The sequence below is a fragment of the Pholcus phalangioides genome, unplaced genomic scaffold (assembly GCF_987345545.1).
Source record: "Pholcus phalangioides strain wild (caught in Gottingen) unplaced genomic scaffold, Ppha-v1.0 ptg000013l_1, whole genome shotgun sequence".
In the NCBI taxonomy this organism is placed as follows: domain Eukaryota; kingdom Metazoa; phylum Arthropoda; class Arachnida; order Araneae; family Pholcidae; genus Pholcus; species Pholcus phalangioides.
The window spans coordinates 28497432-28516881 of NW_028301606.1; the positions used below are offsets into that span (position 1 = coordinate 28497432).

The window sequence follows — 19450 nt, forward strand, 5'->3', positions numbered from 1 at the left end:
GAACAACAAAAAGAAACTGATACGCCCACCAAAAAAGTGCCAAAAGTAATTTCATGAATAAATTAACAAGCTTTTTCAATAAAACTAAAATTTATTTTTTGCCTCAACTTCTTGTTTTTTCTTCTTACACAAATAGCACCTAATATATATATTTTTTACATTTTGTTTTACAGCTGATGGCAACTATCAATAAATAAATTCTTGAACACATTTCATTATCAAAAAAATATCACTAGGATTTTGAATGGCAATACTTTCTTTCTTGTCCTTTCAGACATACAATTAAAAAATAACTTTTTCCATATAATCACTCTAAGTACAAAACACAATAGTTGTCACCTGCAAAAAGCCAGCTAAAGCAGGAGAAATTAGCATGGAAGGTAAATTAACCAAACTAACAAAAGAAATACTTTTTAATGCTTCATGAAAAAATAAACCAATACCTTCTTAGGATATCTTGAGGGGGTGCGCTACAGATCATTCCAAAGTGGGTGGGGGAGATGTTGCTAAATGAAACAAAACCATTCCAATACTTGCGATGAGATTCAATGTTCCAGTTAAAAAGCTCAGAAAGTAAAATAAACGAACACACTCTACAGAAAATAACTACTAAACAGGAATAAATAACAAAAAAATAGACATACACAATTTAACATGAATATGAGGAAGAGGATTGGAAAATAAAATAGTAGTTGCAACTATCACTAGTTCGATGGGAGACTTGTGGTTCTTTATCAAGCATGCAATAAGATCAAAAACTGCACACATGCCAATCAATGATCCAATATGCGTAAATTTCCAGAAACGATCTTGTTTTCGAGGATTGACCCAGGTGGTATGTCGATTCTGTCACCATGGTTGGCAATAATGATAACAGTACCCTAATTCAAAGAAAGAGTATGCCTATATCATACAATAATGACACACCATATTAATGAATCTTGTTTTTATGTATTCATATCAAAATAGCTTTTCATTACAAAAATTGATGCTGTTATAATGTTATTATGATCAGGCGGTTTGCAATGTGTAAGAAGTGTGAGATTTGATATAGCGAGTTGTATGGATTTGGAAGTTTGTGGTGGCTATGTTGCTCAGTCATGTTGTGCATCTCTGGACAATAATATTCAAAGATTGACTGCAATAAAGTGTCTTTATGTTTGCCAGTGATGGTCTGTTCTATTTCCTTCTGCAGAACTTGTTAACTGTCTAGGGACACAGTAATGATACACATCAAACTTTTGGTTTTTTTTCATTTAGTGGAGAGCATTGAATTAAGCAAACAACTTGTATTTTCTTCTGAAAATTTTTTAATCAACCTCAACTAATAATAACTTTCATTGCATTTTATATGGTACTAGCTATAATACCCGGCGTTGCTCGGGTTTTCTTCAATGAGGCTTTTTTGGATCACGTGATATCTCCCTCTTTCTTTGAGGGACATGCAAACCGTGTCTAAGTTAACCAATATGACGACTTCCTGCGCGACTTCCATGATATAAACAAATCTAGATTTAAAGGAACATAGAAACGAATATATATTTTTTTCTTTTTTAAGGGGTGATAGGTATTTCGATCCCCCCCCCCCCGAACTTTAAGTTCTCCATCTGCCTGTTTCAGCTTTCAAAAATGCTTAATTGAAGCTGTGGAATTTCTTCGATGTACTTTACGGGCCCATAATTAATTTTAAAACATCCTAAACTATGAATTTATGCAGTTGAATATCAAAAGACACTACGGAGACATTAATTTTCGCTTGAGAAGATATAAATAAAAAGTTGAAATCAATGTTATTGCATGAATGTCCAACTCAAAAGTAGGTCCGGCTAATTACTTCATATTTGATCTCCTGGGCTTCGTATATCTCTAATCAAACTCAATATTTCAGAAATCTAGAATTCAACACAATTTTTAAAATTATGTATGTGACAGAAAACTCCACAAAATTTCAGCATTTCTACAGTAAAATCGGCAATTTTAACACTGATTTCTGTGGGGCATCATCCTTTGCCTTACCCTCAAAGTGATGCTGATGATGGTGTCTATTCAAAAAGCTCTCATTACTGGGAGGATTGAATAAAGTGGCAAACCATTATAAAGGGAACCACGGTAACCAAAGTAAACGTTCGGAAAGTGATTGTTGAGGCCCAAAAACCATTGTTGCCCTACGGTTTTTTGCCCTGGTCTGACAAAATTTTAAAGTAGCCTATCGTTCAAGTCGGGTCCCATTTGGCGCGCACGCACGCACGCACGCACACACACACACTCTCTCTCTCTCTCTCTCTCTCTCTATATATATATATATATATATATATATATATATAGATTCTCAGGCAGTGGAATCTCATGGGTTAATCTGCATGTTCCCAATTGTTTGCCACTGCAGGAAACAACCACGTTATAAAAAAATGGGTTTCACATAAAAATAATTGCAATACATGGAGGTGCGACATTTGATTCTGTAATATAACAAGTTACCACTATATTTCTCTTCATACCATTATAAGAATACATGACATATTGGCACAGTTATACACAAGACTAAAATCAAATTAAATTAAGCCTACCATGTAAAACATAATTATATTTTAATCATAAAACTATTTTACTGTAAAATTTATTGCTGCCTGAAGGCGAAAAGAAAATAATCATAAGAAATATTAGACTGACTTTAAGAACAACATGATTGCCAAAAGTGACATCACCAGAAACAGTGAGATGATCTAATTCCAACATGTCAGGTATTGAAGCAAACCTACTTAAAAATTCCCTAACCTATGGGGAAAAAAAAAATTATTAGTAGTTTATCAGTAGTTTTAATTAAAAAATTAAAACTACTGATAAAGTAGTTGCAATTCAAAGTTTATATATCTATATATCACGGCAAGACAAGGAATAATACTGTAAAACCTCACTACAACATTTTTTTTCAAATCTTCCTCAAAATTGTCTATACAGTGGATAATACTTCAGATTAAAAATGTTTTGGCTAACAAAAATGGTTTTTTTAAGTTTTTTTAGCTAAGTTGTAGTTGATATGGATGCATGCATTAACATAAACCAGTGCATTGTACACTGAATTTTTACTCTAATCGTCACCAGAATAACTGTCACTCGAGCCCAAGAAAATCCAAATTTCATAAAACTACAGCTTACAGGTTTCTATAGTCTTTTTAATTGGAATAATCAAAGTGGGACATTACATAATCTACACACTTACTAGAGGTTAAGTGTTGCTCAGAAGTTCACATAACATCAACTACATAACTGTCAAATTGTCTGATCTTTCTGCATATAAAATAACTAAGAAAATAACAAAGGAAATACAAGAAAAGTTGGAAATGCATCAAAGACACTGACTATGAATAAAGCAACATAAGAAATTCACACTTACTTTTGCAAAGTGATTTTCCCCCAGTTTGACTAGTGGAACAGTTGGGAAAGGCCTCTGAGGGCTCATCATAAGAGTTCCATTCACCATTGAATACAGATTGCTTTTAACAAGGAGGAGGTCTGAGGTTTTTTTAACAGGTAAGAAACGGCTGCGAGGCACATTGATCCCTGTGAAAATCCACAAACTTTCAGGTAAAAATTTTATTTCTCAAAATAAATCTGTGCAATTACGAAAAATTATAACAGCCTTTTCTATATACCGAATATTATGGCCTGTCACTAACCCAGCATCATGCATTCTGCAGTACAATTTTACTCTACAAAGATTCAAGTTTCTTAACCAACCTGGATTTCAGGGTGCCCCAGGTGAGTTAGAAAATAGATTGATTTCACTGAATTACATTACAGAATTTACAGATTTAAGTATCTTAACCATAAATAATTCTCTTGGTTCTTTGCAGATGTCATCTGTTTTTAAATCTTAAACATTGTATGGCAGTTTTTAGTTACCAAAATTGAATCTTACCAACTGCACCATTGAAATCTTTCATCGCAGCACCAGCTGCTGTTTCTAACTGCACAACATTTAGACCATCTTCCAGGTGCTATACAAGCACAAAATAAATAAAATGAAATGAGAGAATGAATGGGAAATTTTTACATAATTTATCATTAGACAATGGCTTGAACTTATAACCAGAATGATATATAAATCAAACTCAGTAGTTAAAATATTAAAGACATCATGCTAATATTTAATAGGTTCTCCTCAAGCTTAGCCAAAGTTGATATTTTTTTGGAAGAACCAGAAAAATTAGTGTTGTTATGAAGGAACATATACCAGACATGCCAACTTTTGAAATCCAGAAATCCGGAGATTCTCCCGAGGGGGGAGAGTTGGCAGGTCTGATATACCAATATGTCAGCCCATGTTGACATACTGGTATACATTCTAATGTATTGGTATATACAACCAAGCAAAAGCTGAAGAAAAAAATCAATGTCATAAGTATTGCAAAAATTAATAGCAATCAAATTCAACTTGAATGCATGATATAATGAGCAAATGCTGCAAATAATGGAATACCTTATGATTGACTATAATTTCCATATGCAGTCCACTTTCTTTAACTAATCTGGCAATGCCATCCAGTTTTATCCACAAGTTGTTGGTGTTGAATATTCTGGGAAAATACATTTGAAAAATTATGAATTTCAGCAAAACCATGAAATTTTTTTTTACACATTGGCTCATTCTTCATTTTGAGACATAAGTTTTTTTTTTGTCTTCCATAAATAATGATAGACTGATTCAAATTTAGCACTTTAATCTCCAAAACATTCTGTTGTTTCAAGATTGAAAAAATATTTGAGGGTGAAACATTGATTAAAAAGGAAATAGATTCCCTAACTTTTAAAAAAATACCTTGAAAATATATAGTTGTTTTTATATACAATCCAAAACTTCACAAAAGATTAAAAGAAAAACCACTGGTATGTAGCATACATAATACATGATCTCCCCCATTCTTTCCTACGCAGCTGAAATCTGGGACCCTCTACACCTCCAGTAATATAGACAAACTTGGATCAATCCAAAATAAATCCACCCGATTTGCACATGACTATTGGTTATCTTTTGTTTCAGTGTCTGAACTTAAAAACTAACTTCATCTCCTCCCTCTCTCTACTGTTCGTCTCATTTCTCGATTAACATTGTTATATGAAATTTTCCATGGTCAATTCAACATAGATACTTCTGTTATCTTGGCCAAACCATCCTACATCTCTAGAAGACTCGACCATTCTCTTAAAATAAAACCTACTTTTGCTTCCACTGACTGCTTTTATTATAGCTTCTTATCCTCATACCATTGGTGAATGGAACAAACTCCCAAGCAATATTGTCAAATTCCCCTCCCCCCCACCATCACTAGTTTTTTGTCCAATATCTTTGTCATTTTCAATCGCATCCTCTTTTATCCCCAGGGTCAACAATATTGAATAAATAATGATTAAATAGAATTTGTCTGACATACATGAAATTCACGAAGGTATAGTGATGAAGAAAGAAATACACAAATGCAGTAAAATAAACTTACTTAAACTTTTTTACACTTTTGAATTCATCTACCTGAAAAAAAAAAAAACAAAAAAACAAACAAATGGTCTTGAAGATGAAATCTAAGGAATAGAATCATCAGCTCGCATGAAAGAATTAAAATATACATAATTTAATACATGAATTTACTTACGTGATCCTTATCAACTTGAGCTATTTCTAAAAGCCTGAGCTTTCCTTCATACTGAATCAAAGTCCCTCCCTACAGTACAAAATTTAAAAAAAAAAATCATCATTCAATCAAAATTTATAATTACACTCAGCATACATACATGCAAAGTAAAACTACAAAACGAATTAATAAAATATAAAAAAACTACTTCTCAATCTAACTTTTTTATATTAAGGCACAAAAAAGAAATCAGTGAAAACTTAATGAAAGACTAGCATAGCTGGGAGGGGGTTGGTCCTTGGATAAATGTTAATTGGAAAACACTATTACTGTTGAACTGTATATGCATCTCATACATATTCCTCTGAAGCATTTCTAATGAATTATTGCAGTGGTTCAAAAGTATTGCATGTGTAGGCCTATTTATATTGGCTGACTGTTTGTGTTCCAAGTGGTGCTGTCATCTGTCTTCCATATCGGAATTGAAAATGGCAGGTACCTGAATTTTTGTTTTGTATGTGCGATGTATAGTGTTGAAGGTATGCCAACTTAGTTGAGAAACACTGCTCACTGAAGAGATAGAATAGAAAAATTATTTATCGATATAGTTGGTTATCACATTATCCCAAGTGTCTTAATAGCAGTCATGGTGAATATGTGTGTACACAAATTCCAAAAAGTTAAATTAAAGATGGTATTTTTATTTTCTTTTAAAACTTTCTGTTTTGGTTTAACGTTGATATCAAATGAAAACTAAAATGAAAGGCTGCGAATAAACTCAAAATTTCAAATTATGATGCATAAAAAAATTTGTACACACTTTTACATCAGCGGTTGTCTTATCTGTAACCTCCATCACAAACTCTGGTGACATCTGATCAGCAGGAGGGTTCAGAAGAAAATTCAGGATATGTTATATATGTTAAGAGATAAAATAAAAAATGTGAATTTTTTTACTTTCATGAGGTGAACAAACCTTGCACAAAACATTATAAAAAAAATAGAACATTCTTTATTCACAGATTGACGGTTCCACTTACACAATTAATTAATTCCTGAAAGTTACTTAAATCTTAAAAATTCTGAACAAAAAAGGATATTAGTACACACAGTGGCCCCTAAATTATCAATATTCGAGACAAAACAATACTCTCTGCCTTCATTAATGAACCGTTCGCATAAAGAAGAATTATAAAAAGCTTCATAGAAATCTCCATGACCAGGTGGATACCATCTGAAAAATAATGAAAATGGCATTATAAAAATTCTTTGACTGATACTAACACAATATATAAGAAATCAATAATAAAAGCAAAGACCTGAGTGATTTGTTCAAAGAACAGTTATGAAGACTAATCTGGGCATGGATGTCAGAGAAGAGGGTAAAAAAAATCAAAGTTTCACTGATTTAATGAGTATGTATTTTGTGAATACGATTTAAATGATTTATTGGAAAGCTTTGTGTGAACTAATTAACTCTCATAACTGAATTTTTGAGTAAAAAATAAACTTGGAATGTGAGAAAAGAAAATCTATCCCACTATTCAAGAACTCTGATCTGAGGTTTAATGCAGAAGTTCCCAACCCTTTTGACTTAACAAGTTTTTTTAAAAATAAAATTGTATGGCAGAGCCTATTATTTTATTCACTGAATTTACTGATATATTATATTTTACTGAAGTGGCAGCACCCCTAGGCACTGCACAGGTCAGGAACAACTGGTTCAATGTATTATGTCAACTTAATATATTGTTCAGATATTTAATTATAGTAAGCTATCCTGTCCCTGGAGGCATACAGCGTTTCTGTGGTTCTAGTGTTCATATTGTTTTGATATATGCTTTTATCAGTGCCAGAACTAGGGGGGGGGGAGGCAAACTTAGGGGTGGAAGTTTTAGGTTGTAACAAAGAACACTGTTACAAAATTATAGAATTTTAAAGTTGCGGGGGTGGCAAAATAATGTTTGCCCCAGGTGGCAAAAAATCCTAGTTACAGCCCTGGCTTTTACATTGGATTGCTGTATTTTGGTTATATTTGACATCCATATTTTTTGGGCATCTTCTTTCAGCTGCCCGTTGTGGCCTTTGTGTTTGTATTTGTATTCACACCAAAATCTCAGAGGTCTTTCAGGAAAGAAACACATCATATGAACAATTAATACTTCATACAAGATCTTGAGTCTGAAAACTCTATGCCTCCAACAACATTATTAAATCAGTTCTAACCTTAAGAACATAGTGCAAAAATACAAAAAAAAAAGTTTTTCATTTTAAAATCTAGCATGTTTGAAATTATTAATAACGAAAACAGAAAAAGAAGCGGGACCACATTTTTCATTTCATCATACCATGAAGTAACATTTTTTGAACCAGTTTTCCCTGCAATTATTTTTACCCATAACACATTTTTCGATTGTGGCGACTGATCTATGACAGAAAATTTTCAGCTCAAAACAATTTTACGATGAAAAACGCACTAGCTGTTATAGAATTTTACATTGGAAAATATATCTCAGCTTCACATCAATATTTATTAAAAATCAACATAAGTTATAATTTTATCATCTGATTAATGTGCATATTATCACTCAATTGACTACCTAAAAGCAAATAATAATATTCAAAACATACTCTTCAGGGTCAAAGTTTAGCAGAGAAGTTGCGACAGGCATCAGACTTTCTTTGTTTATCCTAGGAAATCTGAAATACACAAATGCATTTTATTAAGTTAAAAGAAGCACAAGTTTGGCCAAGACCATGGCAGCATCATTTGCTAGAAAAAGTTATAAGTACATTTGATAAATCAACCAACATCCAATCTGTACACAATTTATTCTGCAATTCTTATTTTTTCCACTACTGAAATTATAATAATGAATTGAAAGATATTTGCAAAAAAAAATATTTAATATTACAATTAGTTATATTTAGCAGCAAATAATTTCAGCTACTTGAAGTGAAATTACAGATTTCTGTCAAGTTTTTTTTTTCTAATGGTTGGTTTTTAAACGGAATATAATTTGACTCTTTTTTTTTTCAGTTGAAACCTCTTGGCTATTTATTAATTACTGCATCAATACCATGACTGAATATATCTCAATTAATGTGAATTCAGCATACTGGATGAGAGTTTCAAACAAGGGTTTTAAAAATTTGTTTAATTTAAAAAGACATTTTACAATCTATTATAAAATGTGGGAATTTTCTAATATTCTGAAACACAGGCAAAAAAATACTAAATAAGAATATAACATGACAAGAGGTTATATAACTTGAAATCTAGACATTATCTAGGAAATGTATAGACTTACTTATTTTGAGTGAAGGTATGTATTTCTACTGGAAATCCTTCATATTTCCGCAAAACCTTTTCTGTCTCTGCTTGAGTGTTGAAAGAGTTCATTAAAACTAACGGCACATTAGCTAAATATTTTTGGTTCAGAAACTGGTGAAATAAAAAAAAACAAACAATATTAATACAAAATAGAAACAAAATCTTCATTAAAAATAGACTTTTCTTTCATTGAAACTGTACCCATAAGCCTTTGGCACAGTGATTATTAATTAATATTGCATATGCATATAAACAGGGTGATCATATTTTGATGAAAAGATAAAGAATAAAAAATAAAACATCTAAATCAGTTCTAGCAAAATATCACAGATTCTAGGGCAATATTGCCAATTTGCAACCATGAGAATTACCACATTGCAATTATTACATTATTTTAGGACAACAGTGCTGATTGGTTAATGGGAGTGACTGCAACAGGCAATAAAAAAAAATCAACCAAGAATTTTGTGGAGTGTTTTGGTGGTTATAAAAAGGTTACTGCTTCACAGACATAAATAGTAACACAGGGCTTAAAGAACTCTATAAGTTGCACCAATTGGAAAACACATGCTAATAGTCATCTAGATAACTGATCAGTGCAACTAAAAAATTGGTTGGGACATCAGGACAGGTTCTTCAAACCAAAACTACCGATCACTGTAGCAATCTGAAACTAAAGTAGCAAATAACCAACAATTTTGGGACCCAAATTAAAAATTTTCTCAATGAACTGAAACTAAAAGAAAAGGTGCGTAAAAATGTTTTTCTCTAATATATATATATATTACAGTCGAACACACTTATAATGAACACAGATACTGTGAATTTTTACATTTAACGAAGTTTTTTGTATCCCAGGAATTTTGTATTGTTTAACTATATACTATTTCCATTACCTATAATGAACAGTTTTCAGCAAAGTATGCGTATAACAAATTTTTAACTGATTTTCAAATATGGAATTGTTACAAATTTCTTATTAATCTTATCTAAATCTTCTTATCTGTAAATTTACCTCTCTGCAAGTGATAATGCTTCTTTCTTTCCTTGGATGACAGTCTACTAGGGCTGTTTTGGGTATTGTAAAATCCTATTTTGCTCCTTTTTTTCCACTTCTATTATAAATCTTAGTTCGTTTGCAGCAAACATCACAAGGAAGAAAGAGAATTGAGGTTATTTATTCCCAAGAATCTACCCCTGCAAACCACCTTTAGTGCACATTTGCCATTCTAAAGCTAGATTCAGAGTTAGGTTGTGGTGATTTCATCATGTGCAAATTAATTTTGAGAATGCCCAAGTGCAAAATGCAACCGATTGCTTCAAAACTTGTAACTATGCAGTTGGTTGAAAGCCGAAAATGATGAGAAATGCACATTGTGCAGGTAAAATGTTTTATCTCGCTTAAACACATCATTTTTCAAGCAGGTTACAGATATAACAAAGTTTGTGTACACTGAATAGTCTCACTATTTTTTCCGACTTTGTTATAAGCAGGTCAGACTGTATTAAAAAGACATTCTGTAATTTGAATGGTTGAATAAATATTTTTCAATTTTTAAAAATTTACTTTATGAAAAAAAAAACAACACCAAGAAATAGACTGCTTTCATATTAAAACTGTTGTATTATGGCTTAGATGATTATTCATCGCATGGAATTTATGAGGCTAAAATAAGAATTTGGAAAAAAAAATTCCATTAGGTTTAAATTAACCTTAGACCACCAACTAAAATAAAAACTGTATGCTACCTATATTACCGCCTACATTTCTAAATGTAGATTTAGTATTCTACGGTTAAAAAATACTAATATAAAAACCTTATTAATAAGATAATAAATCTTAATAAGGAAAATTAACAACACCAACCGCTATCTGTTGCACTGTCATGTCCAAGAATGTAAGCTCATTTCGAACCGGTATCAATGACTTTGCACCAGTACATCCCATGCTTGTTCCCAGACCTCCGTTCAGTTTAATCACAATCAGTTTGTTTAACATCTTATGAAGACTTTCCGATGAGGGTTCCGGCAGACTGCCGTAATCTCTCACCTGAAAAATTAAATAAGAATCAATAAATTATAAAACTTGTCAGCATTTCTATTACTCAAACCAGCTCAAGAATTCGCAAAAATAACATTATGAAATTAAAACATGAAATTGTTTTCATGTTTTAAAAATTACTTCATGTATGGCCCATCACAAATTTTATCATCACTGAGAGGCAATTCACTTTTATTTTCAGTATTTATCTATGAAGTTAGCTTAGGCTGAACTATGCTGAATGAGGAGGGCATGTTCATCAAATACAGTCAAAACACAGTCTCCTAAAACTGATGGGACTGGAAAAATATAGTTTTTTAAGAGAGATTTTCTCTCTAAAAATTTAAATTGTTTCACTCTTAGTACAGTTTTTAGTAAGAAAGGAAAAACATGCCAAAAATGGCAAAAAAATTCCGATTGATAAAAAGTAAAAAAAATAACACAATATTCTACTACATAACTAATGAAATTATTGAAGTTACACAATCAATGTTCAATCATGTATGTAAATACACTAAGACATGTTCACATTTTTTTTGTTCAATTTCAATTTTATTTACATACCTTATTTAAATAATTTAATACCTTATTTAAATAATTTAATACCTTATTTAAATAATTTAATACCTTATTTAAATAATTTAATACCTTATTTAAATAATTTAATACCTTATTTAAATAATTTAATACCTTATTTAAATAATTTAATACCTTATTTAAATAATTTAATACCTTATTAAATAATCCATAAGCTTAGATTGGTACACATTTATTGCTCTTTCAGCCTTCACAATTTCGTCTATCTTAACAAGACCTGCAAATATTTCGGGCTCTATCTTCTAAGTTTGCTTCATAAAATGATGCAGCATTTTTACAGCATGTGTATAGAATTTTTCACTGTTACTTTTTTCTAATTCCCTTGGAGCATCTTCTGCTGTATTTCTCTCACCCGAGTTGGCCATAAATTCAGCAATACAGTAAAACTGATTAACCATCACCGTCCAGACCAGGTCTGTGATGGATAACCGAATAAACGGTTAACAGAAATGTTGTAATACATATGTACAGTAACATTTCACTTTAGGCTTGGGATGAAAATGAAAATAAAATCCTTTAAAAGTGAATAATACATACATAGTGCATTTAATTAAAAAAAAAACTATCAATGTAAGGTCAGCTCAGGCAATGGCGACATTGAAAATAGCGCCCTTTATGTTGTATCGATTCCAAACTTTTTTGGCATCATCAGATGAAGGCAAGCCTTCAATAAAAGCTTTTCTGTAATGTCGCTTTACATTTTAAATTATGTCCTGGTCTGTAGGTTGGATAAACACAGTAGTATTCGCTGGGAGAAAAAGCATGTTATTTTGCCATCACCACTTTTGAGTTCACAAGAGGGGTGGTGTTGGGGTATGTCCATTAACAGCAGTGCTTCCTGCGGCAACTGTTTTTTGGCCATATGAGCTTTACTAACTTGAGGCACGAAAACGCTGTGGAACCATTCTGAAAAAATTGTTTGGTCCATCCAAGCACTTTTTTTGGACAAAATAGTTCACAGGCAATGCGTTTATATTTAAATTTTTGAAAGCACATGGTTTTCTGTATTTACCAATTACAAGCAAGGGTAATCTATGATTGCCGGTGGCATTTCATTTGCGTAGATCATAGCAGCGATCCAATATTTTTGGAACTTAAAACCTGGGGCTGTTTTCCATTTTTTTTTCCTTTTTAGACGACAGATAACAGAAACTGATGATATAACGAGTGATGGCTAATCAAAGTTTTACTGTAATTCCAGTACCAGTCAAGGTACTGGAAGTTTGTAGTGAACTTGTCCATTTTCACAAAATCGGAAAAATTAAATTTCTAGCTGCAAGCGTTTTCATTAATGTCCAAATGTTCTGAAATTTCATATTTAATTTTATTCTGAGATTCATTGAAATTCGAGAGATCTGATCCTTTCCCACTGAGATGACTGGTTCCAAAACCGCAGCTTTTTTGAAGCAATTTTGAATTGTCTGTTGGCTGACTTTTTGCCATGCTGAACAAGTCATCCACATGGCATCAATCCCTGTGAATCATAGTATCCGCCTATAATCTTATCCATCAACACAATAGACAGAAATACAAATGGTCCATTGTTATCAGTATCAGTTTCTTTAACTTCTGGAGAACAGCCAGATCTACATGAAAGAAAAGGAATTTCTGTGCTTCCTTTTTACTATGGCTTTGGGATTGGCCTTCAAGATGGAGAGGTGAAAATACATAAATTTAGAGTAAATGCAAGGAATCTTTATTTCTCGAGAAATAATAGTTTTTGAGAAAGAGAGATTTCACTGTATACTAGCTTAGCAGTGCCCATCTGTAAGTTTCTAGTTAAGGCATAATGACGCATATTTTTCATATATCTCTAAAGTGATAGAATTTGAAGTGAGCGTTTTTGAGTATATGAAGTAGTTATTGCATTCTATTTCTTTCTTTCACATCTGTGCAAGTTTGCTTCGGCCAGCATCCATATTTCTGATTCAATCTGTACCTAGTAGGTTACTTTGAAGCTGGATGGCTTCCACTGATGAATCGCACAAAAGATTAATATTGACATTCTCAATATGACTTGACATTCTCTCAAGAAATACTAGGCCTATGTTTATTAATGTTTGTTCCACAGCTGGCCCTGTAGTATCATCTAATAGGAATTTCTGATATTTAAACCTAGCTACATAGAATCAAAATCTGTTTAATGTAAAATATTTACAGTGGAACCTGTACGGAAAAAGATGTCAAGAGACTGAAACAATATTCCATTTTTCAGATAGGTTTCCATTTCATAAAAGTGCACATTAATGTATTAATCACTCTGATGGGACCATTGTTTGATTCCATTCAAGACAGGTTTTTCATCTCATGCAGTGCCCGCCTCACACAGGTTTTAATGTAAAATCATGGTGGGGAAAAAAAAATCAGCAAAATATGCATATTGTGGAGTATCACTTACCGAACTAGGATTAAGTGGTTGGATATTGTCCCACTGAAAAGATGGACCAGCTCCTTGTAAATACTGTGAATATAACTTCTGGAAACCAGCAAAACTATTTACATAATCCTGTAATGAGCAAATTAACATTTCATCAGGATAGAAAAATTAATTTAAACATTGAACAAAACTAGTGGCTTCAAACTGACGTGCTAAGAAAATAGATGCAGAAAGGCAAGTCAAGTAAAAATAAAAGAAACAAATAATGGCAGTATATGATGCCGACTATACTGTCACGTGGACATCATGACCACCTCTCATCGCGATAATCAACTGCTACTTAACCGAATATGCACCTCGTGCACATTCCTCTGAGGAATTTCTAACCAATTGGTATATGTTGGAACGTGTTATGTGAATGTATGTACATGCATGACCCTAAAGTATTTATGTTGCCAAAGTTGCACTTGTTTCATGTTCTTGTTAGTGCAGCCATCTATGTTTCATATTTTGAAGTAAAGTTGGTAAATGCTTGAATTTACATGTCATGTAAGCATCATGTTGAAGGTCTGCTCTCTGCAGAGAGACTTTTTGAAATTGCAGACGAGCTCACATTCATGCCTTGAAGTTAGAATACTGCCAGAAACCAACTTCAGCCGATCCACCACTGCACATCAACAAGGTTAAAAACCCAGACCCTCCATGATGAAAGAGTCCAACATGATGCCCACATCACAGTGATCACAAGGCAGTCACTGTGCAGCCATCACAATGATCTGCTGGCAGCACAGTGACAGTTAACTTAAGCTAGTTTTCTAACTTCTAGTCATGAATTTATTCAAACACCGGCCTCTCCTAAATTTTTTAAACTGTTTGTATTGTACAAGGTTTCGGATAACAATAACTAAATGATAACTATATCTGAAAAAGTCCCATTTGAAAGTACTCTGACCATACGTTCCAATCAACCAAATGAGACATGGTAAATAGGTATTGGTAAAACGAGACAAATCAGTTTTTCTTTTCCACACTATTGGTTGAAAAACGTTCAATCATTTTTTTTGTCTTATTTTATTCTGAAGCAGGCCTTTTTTTTTTCGTTCAAGATAAAATCCTGCATTTTTTTATTCAGCCATTGTGAGATGTTAGAATGGAACTGCCTAATTTATATCACAAAGAACAGTATTTTTTTTTAAATGTGCAATAAGTCTTATAGATCCTGTTTGTCAACAAGGGAGGGGGGAAGAGAACCCGAAGCCTCTTACATGGTCTTGTATCCTAATAATGGTAACTTACAGGGTAAAAACAAGTTTGGTTAAACCTTAGCTTCAAAATGTGCTAAAAAGACTTTCTATGGGGAAACAATAATTGATAACATTATACAAATTCCCGATAACAAATTTTTTTCCTTCTCATGTTATGATATTGGTCTGTTCCGTTCTTTCCGAAAGTGATAACAATACCCAAATGATAACATTATATGTGGTTCTAACATGTAACATCAACTATACAAGCTAAAAGGTTCAATACATGCCTGTTTTTCTTCTGCTGGAGCTGTTTGCAACAACTTATCCAGCTCGTTCTCAAGATGCGTGATGGCATCTCGTTTGGTCAAGGCTTTGAATTCACTGGAATCACTCGGTTTCTTCTGGTGGCCATATTTCTGCAAAATAAAGAAAAAGTATATATTGTGTTTCTAAAAAATGGTATAGCAAAGAAAAAAAAAAGTTTTTGTGGAACTTGATTCTATCAGCGTTCATGACTTTCATATATACCTGGGCTAGACCAATCCATAGAAATTTAGGCACCAGCCAAATTTCGTAGAAGAAAACAGTTTTTTTTCCAAGCAACATGGGGTAAAAGAAATGTTAATATACAGGGTGATTATAAAAAAACTATCCCGACATATGGCCCCTAACTATCATACCATTCACAGAAACTGAATGAAATTTTGGCATAAGGTATTTTGAGGTATGCGCTCAAGAATGATATGGAAAACAACAGTGTCACTCTAACAGTTACGGTTACAGTGAGAAAATTTCGAAAATATCAAATGGCAACCAAGTTTTTTGTATTGGAATGCGATCTCCATACTGAGAAACACTAAATAGCGTTCGAACGGCAACTGTAGCATGAAAATCACCGGCGGTAGATAGGCTAAAAGTGAGGACAACCAACAAGGACAGAGAAGCAGCATAAAATAAAGCATTTTATTGTGTTTCACAAATTTTCCACATGACCTCCTTCACACACGATGACACTTTGCATGCGGCAGATGGTGGATAGCACTGCAGCACGTACCATGGCAATAGGAATCTCTTGAATCGCAGTTCTGATGGCATCTTTCAAATCAGATGCAGTTTGTGGACGATACTGATACACTTTGGATTTCAGATATCCCCACAGCCAGAAATCCATTGGTGTGAGATCAGGAGACCTTGGTGGCCACGGAAACGGGAAATGACGGGAGATAACTATGTCACCAAACTGTTGACTTAAGACACGTTTGACTGAAGACCCTACATGTGGAGGAGCGCCATCTTGCATCCACATAACTTCAGATAGAGCATTTTGCCATTGCAATGCGGGAATCGCGTAACGAGTTAACATGTCCAGATAGCGAGCACTCATTACTGTACATGTTTGCAGATCACCGGCAGTGACCTCTTCAAAAAAGTAAGGGCCGAGGATGAACGTACTCATTATACCACACCACACAGTCACTTTTTCCTCGTGTAATAGACGTGCAAACACATCATGTGGATTATTGTCTGCCCAGTGCACACAATTTTTCGAATTCACGTTACCAGTTAACGAGAAATGCGCCTCATCTGTCCACAGAATGCGTAAAGGTCAGCTGCTATCTTCATCGTACCGGATAAGGAATGGATTCGCAAAATCCAGCAGTAATTGATAGTCTCCCACTTCCAACATCTGGACACGCTGGAATTGATACGGAAACATGTTTAGAATAGAGCACAGAATCTTGCGGACAGTTGAATTCGACAGATTCAGAACACGTGAAACGCTGCGTGCACTTGCGGGACGAACTGTGCTTATCGTCTGATGAACTTCTGCAACAGCTTCCACGGGAACGGAAGGTCGTCCAGACCGAGGTCGATCGCATGTGCAACCAGTTTCTTCAAATTTATGAATCAAGTCCCGTACAGCTTTGACAGTGCACGGGCCTCGCCGTAATCCATGGTTTCTGCGGTAAACACGCAATGTCTCTGCAGCATTTTGTCCATTCAGGTAATAAATCTTTACAATTTCCCCACATTCTTTCCCTGAAAGCGGGATCTTGTTCGGAATGGCAGAAAGCAACATACGTGGCTCGCATTTCGCAGTGCCTTTTCTTTCACCTAGCGTGACGACGTCAGTCATGACTGTGTCTTACGTAGAATCCAAAATTTGCATTTCTTGGTTTCTTCTCGTTTTGTGGAGGACTAATCAGGCTGAGATCTCAGCCGAAGAAACGGTGTGACGAATGAAACGAACATTAATACTCTGGTGCACGGCAAAGTCCTTTTTACTTTTTCCTTGCCTAGCTCCGGGGATTTTTGTGCTACAGGTGCCATTCCGCTATTTAGTGTTTTTCAGTATGGAGATCGCATTCCAATACAAAAAACTTGGTGTTGCCATTTGATATTTTCGAAATTTTCTCACTGTAACCGTAACTGTTAGAGTGACACTGTTGTTTTCCATATCATTCTTGAGCGCATACATCAAAATACCTTATGCCAAAATTTCATTCAGTTTCTGTGAATGGTATGATAGTTAATGGCCCATATGTCGGGATAGTTTTTTTATAATCATCCCGTATATAAAAATGAAATATTAATTATTTTATAAATAAATTAAAAATTAACCACTGCTGCAAGCGCATAGGCGGAGATAGACTTGGAAGTCTGGGGCACAATGATGATGTCAATTCATATATACATTAGATCAGTCAACTCCACCTTTGACGATGGGGGGGGGGGGGGCAATGCCCCTAAGCCGCCACCACTGTTTCTCCATCCATGTGCAAGTGGTTCATCGAACTTCCATACTCATTCTGATGATCCTGGGGTTTACAAAGACATAGAAATGGTGACATAAACAATAGCAAACCCCTCTTCATTCTAATTATTCTAGGAATGAACAGAAAACCAGTGTTATCTATAGCTGGGAGATCGCTAACTAGCTATATAGATGGCTCTGACAGAACATACCCACAGCCTTACTTGTAATAATAAGGTAGCATTTAACATTCAAACTTAGTTTCTGAAAAAAAAAAAAAACTTTTGATTTCAAGATTCTATCATATGTAAAAAATTCAATTCTTTCCAAAAAATTTGTTATATTTGATATTTATAAATATGAAAATTCATTAAAAGTGATATTTTCAATTTACTTCGGTATTGCTCTCATTGGCTATGTCTTTCTACTTGGTAAAAGCTACGGAAAAAGTTATTTAGAACCTTTTTTTTTCTTGAAGAAAATACCATGCTTGGATTCTAAGAAATCAGGCTGGTGCCGAAATATTTTTTGATTTGTCAAGCCCTGTTACCACGTCACTTTTTTTAAGCATCAAATATAATTGACACGATATATATATAGTACTGCCAAAGCCCAAAGTGCGGCTACGTTATGAATTGGCCACGAGTGTTGGTCAAAGTTCGAATTGCGCAAATGATTCAGACTTTGGTCAGGTATTTTGTGAAGAGGCCAGAGATCCCTGACCACAAAGCTCGTTCTGTTGATATAAGACGGCCCGGTAGGTGCCAAATCTATATTTTTTTTAATCGGCAACACGTTACATATCTATACATAGCAGCTGTATTGGATTAGCTCCATGCGACAGGAGTGGAAAAAAGGTGAAATTTGAGGATGAAATAGTTATTTTTATGCTATATTTTGGAGGGGAAAACATAATTACCACATCGTAACTGCAGTTTGATGGGTTGCCATAACTAATGTGGGCATAATTATCACGAAAAAATACGCCAAGCTGGCGATGATCCTGAATCATGCATTTTGTTATCAGAATATGGCCAGGGATCGCCGACCAGTCAATATACGAAATTCGGACATTGGCCAAGTCAATATTTAATGAAATTCGCGAAGCAGCCACCTCCGTCGCGAATTGGTCGATTTCGGGCTTTGGCAGTAACATATATATATATGCGTGAAAAGAAATCAAAACAAAACCAACCGTGTGAACTTCAAGATGAGTGGACATGTTGACAGAAATCTGAGACTAATTTATTTGTACAACAAAGACGTGTTTTGTATGTATATGAAGTTGACAAAGAAAATTTAAAAAGTTCTATTAGGACACCTAGTTTGACATATTGCAAAGAAACGAAAATGAAGGGAGAGTGAACTTGCCAATCCCGTTCGAACGAAAACGTTTTTTAAAGGTTACGCGGGTGACCCGAAGTGTAAACACAAGGCCATCATACCGCTGATCTTGTTGCCAGATGCGCTTA

At 34.0% G+C, this 19450-nt stretch overlaps 1 protein-coding gene across 1 annotated transcript; it reads right to left on the reverse strand.

Annotated features, from left to right (window-relative positions):
- Positions 1-76: 76 nt before the first annotated feature.
- On the reverse strand, positions 77-19450 carry LOC149078915 (UTP--glucose-1-phosphate uridylyltransferase-like). Its single transcript, XM_089241121.1, has 15 exons — positions 19174-19450; positions 15511-15639; positions 13998-14105; positions 10829-11011; positions 8939-9072; positions 8259-8327; positions 6721-6861; positions 6448-6532; positions 5649-5717; positions 5496-5527; positions 4481-4577; positions 3920-3998; positions 3395-3561; positions 2671-2775; positions 77-881 (listed from the first exon to the last, which is right to left on the reverse strand). Exons 1-15 carry the CDS (start codon positions 19198-19200, stop codon positions 774-776), a joined length of 1533 nt encoding a protein of 510 aa, XP_089097247.1. The 5' UTR covers positions 19201-19450; the 3' UTR covers positions 77-773.

Excerpts from the sequence above, each read along its gene's own strand:
- LOC149078915 (XM_089241121.1), bottom strand. The coding sequence starts at position 19,200 with ATGTCCACTCATCTTGAAGTTCACACG. Across the intron at positions 11,012-13,997 it reads AACCACTTAATCCTAGTTCG|GTGAGAGATTACGGCAGTCT; the intron begins GTAAGTGATACT and ends TTAATTTTTCAG. Across the intron at positions 5,718-6,447 it reads AGACAACCGCTGATGTAAAA|GGAGGGACTTTGATTCAGTA; the intron begins GTGTGTACAAAT and ends TTTGTACTGTAG.